The sequence below is a fragment of the Oncorhynchus masou genome, chromosome 1 (assembly GCF_036934945.1).
Source record: "Oncorhynchus masou masou isolate Uvic2021 chromosome 1, UVic_Omas_1.1, whole genome shotgun sequence".
Classification (NCBI taxonomy): Eukaryota; Metazoa; Chordata; class Actinopteri; order Salmoniformes; family Salmonidae; genus Oncorhynchus; species Oncorhynchus masou.
Window position 1 is genome coordinate 76851942 of NC_088212.1, and position 10589 is coordinate 76862530.

General features: G+C 42.4%; 1 protein-coding gene across 3 annotated transcripts; it reads right to left on the reverse strand.

Annotated features, from left to right (window-relative positions):
- Positions 1 to 3833: 3833 nt before the first annotated feature.
- LOC135550982 (uncharacterized) lies at positions 3834 to 6641 on the reverse strand. Of its 3 annotated transcripts, none has more exons than XM_064982326.1 (7): positions 6485 to 6641; positions 6019 to 6134; positions 5758 to 5868; positions 5580 to 5633; positions 5305 to 5466; positions 4911 to 5033; positions 3834 to 4465 (listed from the first exon to the last, which is right to left on the reverse strand). In XM_064982326.1, the coding sequence occupies exons 1-7, from the start codon at positions 6489 to 6491 to the stop codon at positions 4427 to 4429; spliced, it is 612 nt and encodes a 203-aa protein (XP_064838398.1). In that variant the 5' UTR covers positions 6492 to 6641; the 3' UTR covers positions 3834 to 4426. The 3 variants fall into 3 exon arrangements, with proteins under 3 accessions (XP_064838398.1, XP_064838389.1, XP_064838407.1); XM_064982317.1 differs by having other exon boundaries at positions 6489 to 6629; XM_064982335.1 differs by lacking the exon at positions 6485 to 6641 and having other exon boundaries at positions 5961 to 6038.
- Between the last annotated feature and the right edge of the window lie 3948 nt (positions 6642 to 10589).

A 10589-nucleotide genomic window follows, 5' to 3' on the forward strand; every position in this document is an offset into this window, starting at 1 on the left:
TTTAGGAGAATTGAATTATCAGGTTAGGAGAATTAGGTTAAGGTTTGGTGAAGGGTTAGGCTTAGCTAAAATGCTGTACTCTCGCCACAACTGTAGAAGCCATCAGTTCTGAGAAACCATCAGTGTCACCACACCTGGAGCTGCTTGTGGATTTGACAGGTCTAAAACGCTTCCTCCTCCTACACTGTCAAAACACCAGCAGGGTGTCAGCTAGCATGAATCTGAATTAATCGAGCCCTCAATCGTGCAATCACAGTAACATTATTGTTTCTGTTTATTCAGCTCTTGTATTTCATTCAGGTCTTTAGGCTTTGTATAAGATTTTATGCTCCACCCTTGCCCCTGTACCTCATACCTCTATCCCTTCCTCATAACACTATCGTTATCCATGAACCATTTCTCCAAATCTACCATCTACAAAAACATTTTTAGTGCCGCGGCAGCCACAAAGGAGTGGCATTGTAATACAAATTGGACCTCTGGGCCCGTATTGATAAAGCGTCTCAAGGTGGGAGTGCTGATCTAGGATCAGTTCCCTCCTGTCCACTCCACCGCCCGCAACCGTAGGGCTCTCCAGAGGGTGTTGCAGTCTTCCCAACGCATCTCCGGGGGCACACTGCCTGCCCTCCAGGACACATACAGCAACCGATGTCACAGGAAGGCCATAAAGACCATCAAGGGCATCAAGCACCTGAGCCACGGCCTGTTCACCCCGCTATCATCCAGAAGGCGAGGTCAGTACAGGTGCATCACAGGTGCTGCTATCTCATGGCCATCAGACTTCTAAATAGCCATCACTAGCCGGCTACCACCTGGTTACCTCCCGGTTACTCAACCCTTTACCTTAGAGTCTGCTGCCCTGTATACATAGACATGGCAACACAGGCCAATTTAATAATGGAACACTTGTCACTTTGATAATGTTTACATACTGTTTTACTCATCTCATATGTACAGTGCCTTGCGAAAGTATTCGGCCCCCTTGAACTTTGCGACCTTTTGCCACATCAGGCTTCTAACATAAAGATATAAAACTGTATTTTTTGTGAAGAATCAAAAACAAGTGGGACACAATCATGAGGTGGAACGACATTTATTGGATATTTCAAACTTTTTTAACAAATCAAAAACGGAAACAATTGGGCGTGCAAAATTATTCAGCCCCCTTAAGTTAATACTTTGTAGCGCCACCTTTTGCTGCGATTACAGCTGTAAGTCGCTTGAGGTATGTCTCTATCAGTTTTGCACATCGAGAGACTGACATTTTTTCCCATTCCTCCTTGCAAAACAGCTCGAGCTCAGTGAGGTTGGATGGAGAGCATTTGTGAACAGCAGTTTTCAGTTCTTTCCACAGATTCTCGATTGGATTCAGGTCTGGACTTTGACTTGGCCATTCTAACACCTGGATATGTTTATTTTTGAACCATTCCATTGTAGATTTTGCTTTATGTTTTGGATCATTGTCTTGTTGGAAGACAAATCTCCATCCCAGTCTCAGGTCTTTTGCAGACTCCATCAGGTTTTCTTCCAGAATGGTCCTGTATTTGGCTCCATCCATCTTCCCATCAATTTTAACCATCTTCCCTGGCCCTGCTGAAGAAAAGCAGGCCCAAACCATGATGCTGCCACCACCATGTTTGACAGTGGGTATGGTGTGTTCAGGGTGGTGAGCTGTGTTGCTTTTACGCCAAACATAACGTTTTGCATTGTTGCCAAAAAGTTCAATTTTGGTTTCATCTGACCAGAGCACCTTCTTCCACATATTTGGTGTGTCTCCTAGGTGGCTTGTGGCAAACTTTAAACTACACTTTTTTATGGATATCTTTAAGAAATGGCTTTCTTCTTGCCACTCTTCCATAAAGGCCAGATTTGTGCAATATACGACTGATTGTTGTCCTATGGACAGTCTCCCACCTCAGCTGTAGATCTCTGCAGTTCATCCAGAGTGATCATGGGTCTCTTGGCTGCATCTCTGATCAGTCTTCCCCTTGTATGAGCTGAAAGTTTAGAGGGACGGCCTGGTCTTGGTAGATTTGCAGTTGTCTGATACTCCTTCCATTTCAATATTATTGCTTGCACAGTGCTCCTTGGGATGTTTAAAGCTTGGGAAATCTTTTTGTATCCAAATCCGGCTTTAAACTTATTCACAATAGTATCTCAGACCTGCCTGGTGTGTTCCTTGTTCTTCATGATGCTCTCTGCGCTTTTAACGGACCTCTGAGACTATCACAGTGCAGGTGCATTTATACGGAGACTTGATTAGACACAGGTGGATTGTATTTATCATCATTAGTCATTTAGGTCAACATTGGATCATTCAGAGATCCTCACTGAACTTCTGGAGAGAGTTTGCTGCACTGAAAGTAAAGGGGCTGAATCATTTTGCAAGCCCATTTTTTCAGTTTTTGATTTGTTAAAAAAGTTTGAACTATCCAATAAATGTCGTTCCACTTCATGATTGTGTCCCACTTGTTGTTGATTCTTCACAAAAAAATACAGTTTTATATCTTTATGTTTGAAGCCTGAAATGTGGTCGCAAAGTTCAAGGGGGCCGAATACTTTCGCAAGGCACTGTATATAGTGTATTCTATTCTACTGTATTTTAGTCAATGCCACTCTGACATTGCTCGTCTTAATATGTATTTATGTATTCATTGTATTATTTTACTTTTAGAGTTGTGTATTGTCGTGAATTGTTAGATACTATTGCAATGTTGGAGCTAAGAACACAAGCATTTCGCTACACCCGCAATAACGTCTGCTAAATATGTGTATGTGATTAATACAATTTGATTTGAGGTAATCTGATATTCATTATGATCTAAAAGGTTAAACTGATCCTAGATCATTGGTCCTACTCTGAGTAGCTTCATGAATGTGGGCCCATGGTTCATGTTGTGCTCTCACTGCAGTCAGGTCAACCATGATACAAGTCAGTATTCGACGTCCTATGTCTGAGGACATCGGGAGATGACATGGAAACCGGCCATTAGCGGCAACAGTGAGCACTGTTACATTCAAGTAGGTTTCGGTTTTGCATGGGGATGGTGTATGGGCATAAGAATCTGCCTCTAATTCCATAGGTTGCATGTTCAAATCCAGCGATTGAACGTTTTACTTAGTTTTAAGCCTATCCCAAACCTTACACCTTACCTTAACCATTCAGAGTTAATGCCTAACCTAAATATTTGAGAGTTCATTCCTAAACTTAAACACCTTAAACACAATTTGACATTTACAACAACTTCGAAATTTGATGTTTGAGAAATTCTGATGTGAGTCTGTGAGGCTAGTTGCTCAATGAATAGAAACAATAGAATAACTTTCATGTTCCAGCCACTCCTACTTTTTCACTGTACATGCACATTGAAATAATAGGAATGATATTGAATTGTGTTCTTTACATTGTGATACCATACGAAAATGATATGGTCATTGGTAAAAACCTATATCTAAAATGACTTATATTACAATTGCCAGTGATACATACATTCAATATGTGGCCCATGTGTGAATCAACTGCAACCCCCTAGTGTTGATAGCACCATGCTCTAACCCACACAGTAGCCTAGCCAGTTGTAAACCTATAGATATACTTTATTGGTGAATTGTAAGCCATTTACAAACCCTCCATATGTCATAATGTAGCGGTTCTACCAACCTACCATGTATTGTTTTTTGCTGTTGTTGTTTTTTTTACAACTTTTTACCAATTGTTTGTGGAGATATTGACCAAAAGAAGGAAGACCCAGGAAATATAATAAGAACACTATCAAAACAATAGGGTTGCTGCACCTGCTAGGACCCCTAATAAAATGTAACTCACATTAGGGTACATCGTATCAAAGTTTTTAATTACAAAAAGAGTTCCATCAGGTGACTTATACTGAGTCCACAAAACATTATGAACACCTGTTTGTTCCTTGACACAATCTGATCACGTCAGTCCAGGTGAAAGTTATGATCCCTTATTGATGACACTTGTTAAATCCCCTTCAGTCAGTGTAGATGAAGGGGAGGAGACGGGTTCAATAATCATTTTTAAGCCTTGAGACAATTGAGATGTGGATTGTGTATGTGTACCATTAAGAGGGTGAATGGGAAAAACAAAATATTTAAGTGCCTTTGAACGGGGTATGGTAGTAGGTGCCATGTGCACCGGTTTGTGTCAAGAACTGCAGCGCTGCTGGGTATTTCACGCTAAACAGCTTCCTGTGTATATCATGAAGGGTCCACCATCCAAAAGACATCCAGCCAACTTGACTCAGCTGTGGGGAGCACAGTGTTCTTAATATTTTGTGCAGTCAGTGTATGTAGATATATAGGCCTACAATATTTTAGTTGATGGAAGATTAACACATGTTTTTGCTGGTTAGTGAGAGAGTTGGATCTCTTGTCTTGATTGGTCCTCAAACTGTATCTCTCCTCATTGCTGAGCAGGAGGGACTTGGACTGTGATCACCGGCTGGAAGATAGAACTCACACACTCAATTAAGACATTATAACCGTCATGTTATAACAACATTCAATCACTGATTATACTTCAGATGTTCTTTTCAGTATCTGGTCAAATGCAATATTTGAACAATGAGAACAGGCCACTACCCCATTCTAGACACACCACAGGCATAGTATTGGTAGGCCTCCAACCAAACTTTGCATTTCAAGGTGATGTCTGTTGTCAGAAGGCAAGGACTGCAGTTGAACTGAAATTGGCCTAGTCATTTACAACTCACTGGAACATTTTCTTTCCCTTGTTGTTCCCATCATGAGCCAAATCATGATAATTCTGTGATAAAACCCCAATTTAGACTGTCCCACTGGCCAATGGATCTGTCTGGTATTTGCCAGAACTGACCTATGGCTAGTCCGTTTCTGATTTTAGAGGTTCCATTTCTACACTGACTCACCATTCGTTGTCCTGGAGAGCAGCAATTGACCACCTTGCAGCAATAGGCAGCGAGCGTGACAGAGATAGCGATGAGAGCAGTATTTATCAGGACCAACTCAGCAAGGTAATGTCCAGTAGAAGCCTGTTGACAGGAATTGGAGCAATGTGTACTTTGTTTCATGTGTTTATTCCTATTGTATGACATATTTTCTTTCTTTACACATTTAATTTGTAATATTTGCATGTGACATTTGATAAGTAATATTTGCATGTGACATTTCATAGGACATTCTTAATCTCAGCCCACTTTATCATCCAATATGATCATCCCTGTTTGAACATCCCCTTTTTCAATGTCAATTTACATTGAAGTATTTCCAACACATACTGACATATTGTCTGTACATACTCACAGTGATTGAATAGCAATAATCATTGTGATCGGTGCTGTTGACTTCAACGTATTTCCAGCAGCCATAACCATATCTGTGTCCACCCATGTCTGACACAGAGAAGATCAAGTTGATCACTGATGCTACACAGGCCACTACCTGCATCCCCAGACAGGCCTTCAGCTGAGACAGAGAGGGGAGAAGAGAGCAGCTGAGAGCAGAATAAATGCCACTGATACAGTATATCTCACCTGTTTTGTCAAAGAACATCTACGCCTACAAATTGCATAACTTACAGTGGGAAGATGGAGATTCTGTGCAGCTATGGCCAAACTACCAGCTATGATCACCTGTAGAGAATACAACAGTATAAGTCACATCAAAGTCATCGTCTCAACACTCAACTCTTTAATTTGCTCGTCTTTTAATATCAATCAAATGAGTGTAGGGGGCACATGTATGGTGGCCACTTACAAACAAAGATCCAATGACATGTATTAAATCTTCAACCACCATGCTCATGCCGTTGGTGAACATGACAATGACAGAACTGATATAGAACACACTGAGGACAATCTGAGTCACCTGAGGGGAGAGGAGAGAGGGGTGAAGTAAAATGAGCTCCATATAAAATAACATAAAATAACATTTCATAAATCATAATACATTATAGTGACCTTTAAATGGATTGCCAGACTACACAGACAACACATTTATTTGCTCAGGATGATTTACCCCCAATGCTTTGGGTTCAGACTCCAGGTACTTCTGTTTTTTGTGAGGACTTCTCTGAAAAGTCACTGCGACAAGGGGACCCTCTGCACCCTCTGCACCAGGCACGGCCTCTTCATCTAAAAATAACATTTGAGTAAACAGTCTTGCAATAGACTGTTGAACCTACTGCAATACAATTCAATTGATCAAATAGATTGAAATGTTCTTTGGAAGAGCATATTGTGCAGATTGCTGTTCACATGCAAAGGTTCTTAACTATTACATTTCCTCAGTGCAGGACAAGACATTCTAACTGATGGTTTTTACTGGCATATTATTGTAGTTCATGTCTGTGTTCAAAATGACACGAAGTCGTGTCAGAGGAAGGCTCAAAAAAGATTGCGTTTGTTTTTAAAGCAAACATGCAGATCAGAGACCAGATTATCTTGTTTTTACTAACCATGCAATGCAATGATATTAGTTTTACCTGCCATAACTGTTGGATGTCATTAAGATCTCTGAAATCTTCGATAATCTTTCAAATAGTCTACTTTTGACTTCCTTGACGAAATTCAGAGCAAAACCACCAACGCCCCTCAACTCTTTGTGTGCCCCGTTATTTTTTATCAAATCCCGCCCCCTTGTTGTCAGAGGAATTTGACCCCTCTCTACACACTCTACACATTTGACCCCTCCCACACACTCCTCCCCTTAACTGTTAGATTTCCTCAGTGCTGGACAGGAAATTCTAACTGATGGTTTTTACTGGCATATTGTTGTAGACTATGTCTATGTTCATAATGACATCCTAAGTAGTGTCAGAGGAAGGCCCAAAAAATTGTAAAAGACTCCAGTCACCCAAGTCATAGACTGCTGAACAATTAATCAAATGGCCACCCGGACAACTTGGCAGTAAGACTGCTGAACAATTAATCACATGGCCATCTGGACTATCATCAGCATAGCAGTGGAAGTGAACTTTACGATGTTGCAAGATCTCTCCCAGGGGTAGGAGGAATATGGATTCTTCTGACAATAACTATTCATGATTGAGGAAGGTTTTTGCACATTAATGATTAATTTACAGGAATGAGGTCCAATATTTGAATCATCAATTAAATGTATTCATAAATCTATTGCTTAAAGCTACGTGGTTCACTACAAATCACTTATCAATCCATAATCATTTAGCAGTTGTGAGATGGATGCCTACTTTAAGTAATAATGAGAGTGTATCTAGTCACACTACATCAAGCTACCTTCAAACATAAATAACGAATACACAATGATAAATGCAGTATCAACATTGTTCTGAAACATATTGGCTGGAGTTATGCTGTTATATAATAACCAATACCGCTAGACTGTAATTACATAGCAGTTACATAGCAGTTATTATGGAAGTACAAAGTGATACCATGTTTCCTAATTTGTTTTAAAGTGAACAGTAAGAAAGCATTTTTATCCAGCCTGGCACTATAACACCTGAATTGACTGGCCAATGAAGCACAAATCCATTGATACAGCCTAATGCAATTTGTTGTATCTGCCTGAGATAGATTTCAAATCGACAGCAGATCTGCAATAATATCACACAATCTTCAGCGATAACACTCATACTATGATCCTATCACCAATGTATACTTATTAGCTTTCACTTTAAATTAGAAACAGCAATATATACAAAGGTCATAAGTTTAGGGAGGCGTGCCCAGGGAGAAGGTAGGCTAGTTGAGAACAAGTTCTCATTTGCAACTGTGACCTGGCCAAGATAAAGCAGAACAGTGTGACACAGACAACAACACAGAGTTAGACATGGAGTAAACAATAAACAAGCCAATTACACAAACAAGTCAATGACACAGTAGAGAAAAGAAAGTCTATATACAGTGTGTGCAAAAGGCATGAGGAGGTAGGCAATAAATAGGCCATAGGAGCAAATAATTAAAATTTAGTGATAAATGAGCAGATGATGTGCAAGTAGAGATACTGGTGTGCAAAAGAACAGAAAAGTAAATCAAATAAAACGGTATGGGGATGAGGTAGATAGATTGGGTGGGCTATTTACAGATGGACTATGTACAGCTGCAGTGATCGGTTAGCTGCTCAGATAGTTGATGTTTAAAGTTGGTGAGGGAAATAAAAGTCTCCAACTTCAGCGATTTTTGCAATTTGTTCCAGTCACTGGCAGCATAGAACTGGAAGGAAAGGCGGCCAAATGAGGTGTTGGCTTTGGAGATGATCAGTGAGATATACCTGCTGGAACGTGTGCTACGTGTGGGTGTTGTTATCGTGACCAGTGAACTGAGATAAGGCAAAGCTTTACCTAGCATAGACTTATAGATGACCTGGAGCCAGTGGGTCTGGTGACGAATATGTAGCGAGGGCCAGCCGACTAGAGCATACAGGTCGCAGTGGTGGGTGGTATAAGGTGATTTGGTAACAAAACGGATGGCACTGTGATAGACTGCATCCAGTTTGTTGAGTAGAGTGTTGGAAGCTATTTTGTAGATGACGTCGCCGAAGTCGATGATCGGTAGGATAGTCAGTTTTACTACGGTAAGTTTTGCAGCGTGAGTGAAGGAGGCTTTGTCGCGAAATAGAAAGCCAATTCTAGATTTGATTTTTGATTGGAGATGTTTAATATGAGTCTGGAAGGAGAGATTACAATCTAACCAGACACCTAGGTTTTTATAGTAGTCCACATATTCTAGGTCGGAACCGTCCTGGGTGGTGATGCTAGTCGGGCGGGCGGGTGCGGGCAGTGAACGGTTGAAAAGCATGCATTTGGTTTTACTAGCGTTTAAGAGCAGTTGGAGGCCACGGAAGGAGTGTTGTATGGCATTGAAGCTTGTTTGGAGGTTAGTTAACACAGTGTCCAAAGAAGGGCCAGAAGTATACAGAATGGTGTCGTCTGTGTAGAGGTGGATCAGGGAATCGCCCGCAGCAAGAGCGACATCATTGATATATACAGAGAAAAGAGTCGGCCCGAGAATTGAACCCTGTGCTATGCCCTTAGAGACTGCCAGAGGTCCGGACAACATGCCATTTGATTTGACATACTGAACTCTCTGTAAAGTAGTTGGTGAACCAGGCGAGGCAGTGGTCAGAAAAACCAAGGCTATTGAGTCTGCCGATAAGAATACGGATTGACAGAGTCGAAAGCCTTGGTTAGGTCAATGAAGACGGCTGCACAGTACTGTCTTTTATCGATGGCGGTTATGATATCTTTTAGTAACTTGAGCGTGGCTGCCAGATTGCACAGCGGAGAAGGTACGGTGGGATTCTAAATGGTCATTGATCTGTTTATTAACTTGGCTTTCGAAGACTTTAGATAGGCAGGGCAGGATGGATATAGGTCTGTAACAGTTTGGGTCTAGGGTGTCACCCCCTTTGAAGAGGGGGATGACCACGGCAGCTTTCCAATGTTTAGGGATCTCGGACGGCACAAAAGAAATTTTGAACAGGCTGGTAATAGGGGTTGCAACAATGGCGGTGGATAGTTTTAGAAAGAGAGGGTCCTGATTGTCTAGCCCAGCTGATTTGTACTGGTCCAGGTTTTGCAGCTCTTTCAGAACATCTGCTGTCTGGATATGGGTGAAGGAAAAGCTGGGGAGGCTTGGGCAAGTAGCTGCAGGGGGGGGAGCTGTTGGCCGGGGTTGGAGTAGCCAGGTGGAAAGGCATGGCCAGCCGTTGAGGGAGGCATGGCCAGCCGCTAGTTGGACCCTGGAGGCGCACTGGAGGCCTGGTGCCGGCACTGATGGTACCGGGTTGTGGACACGCACCTCAGGGCGAGTGCGAGGAGCAGGAACAGGGCGTACTGGACCCTGGAGGCGCATTGTAGGCACCTCAGGGCGAGTTGCGGGGTGGGGAACAGGATACACTGGACCGTGGAGACGCATTGGAGATCCAGAACATAGAGCTGGCTCAATACGTCCTGACTGAATGCCCATTCTGGCCTGGCAAATGCGAGGAGCTGGAATAGAGCGCACCGGGCTAGAATAGCGCACTGGAGACACCGTGAGCATCTCTGCATAACAGGGGCCTGACCAGTTACACGCTCCCCATGGTAAGCACGAGGAGTTGGCTCAGGCCTCCTACCTGACTCAGCCAATCTCCTCGTGTGCCTCCCCCAAAGAAAATCTTGGGGCTGCCTCTCGGGCTTCCGTGCTGGCCATTTACCTTCATATCTTCGCTGTTCCACTATTCTCCTGTATTTCTCCTCGTAGTATCGCCGTTCCACTTTCGCTGCCTCTAACTCCTCCTTAGGACTGCAATACTCCCCCGGCTGTGTCCAGGGTCCTTCTCCATCTAATATCTCCTCCCAGGTCCATTTCCCCATTAAGCTCTGTTCCTCCTTTTCACGCTGCTTGGTCCTGGTTTGGTGGGTTATTCTGTCACGTTCGTCATAACGAGGAGACCAAGGCGCAGTGTGATAAGAATACATTCTTTATTTACACGAACACTAAACAAAACAACAAAATGACCGTGATGCTATAAGACACAAGTGCTGACAAGCAACTACACATAGACAATAACCCACATAACCAAAATGGAAAATGGCATCCTAAATAGGATCCCCAATCAGAGAC

Coding starts and splice junctions, on each gene's coding strand:
- LOC135550982 (XM_064982317.1), bottom strand. Junction 5,869..6,018: donor CTGAACCCAAAGCATTGGGG/GTAAATCATCCT, acceptor CTCTCCCCTCAG/GTGACTCAGATTGTCCTCAG. Junction 5,634..5,757: donor ATGTCATTGGATCTTTGTTT/GTAAGTGGCCAC, acceptor TATTCTCTACAG/GTGATCATAGCTGGTAGTTT.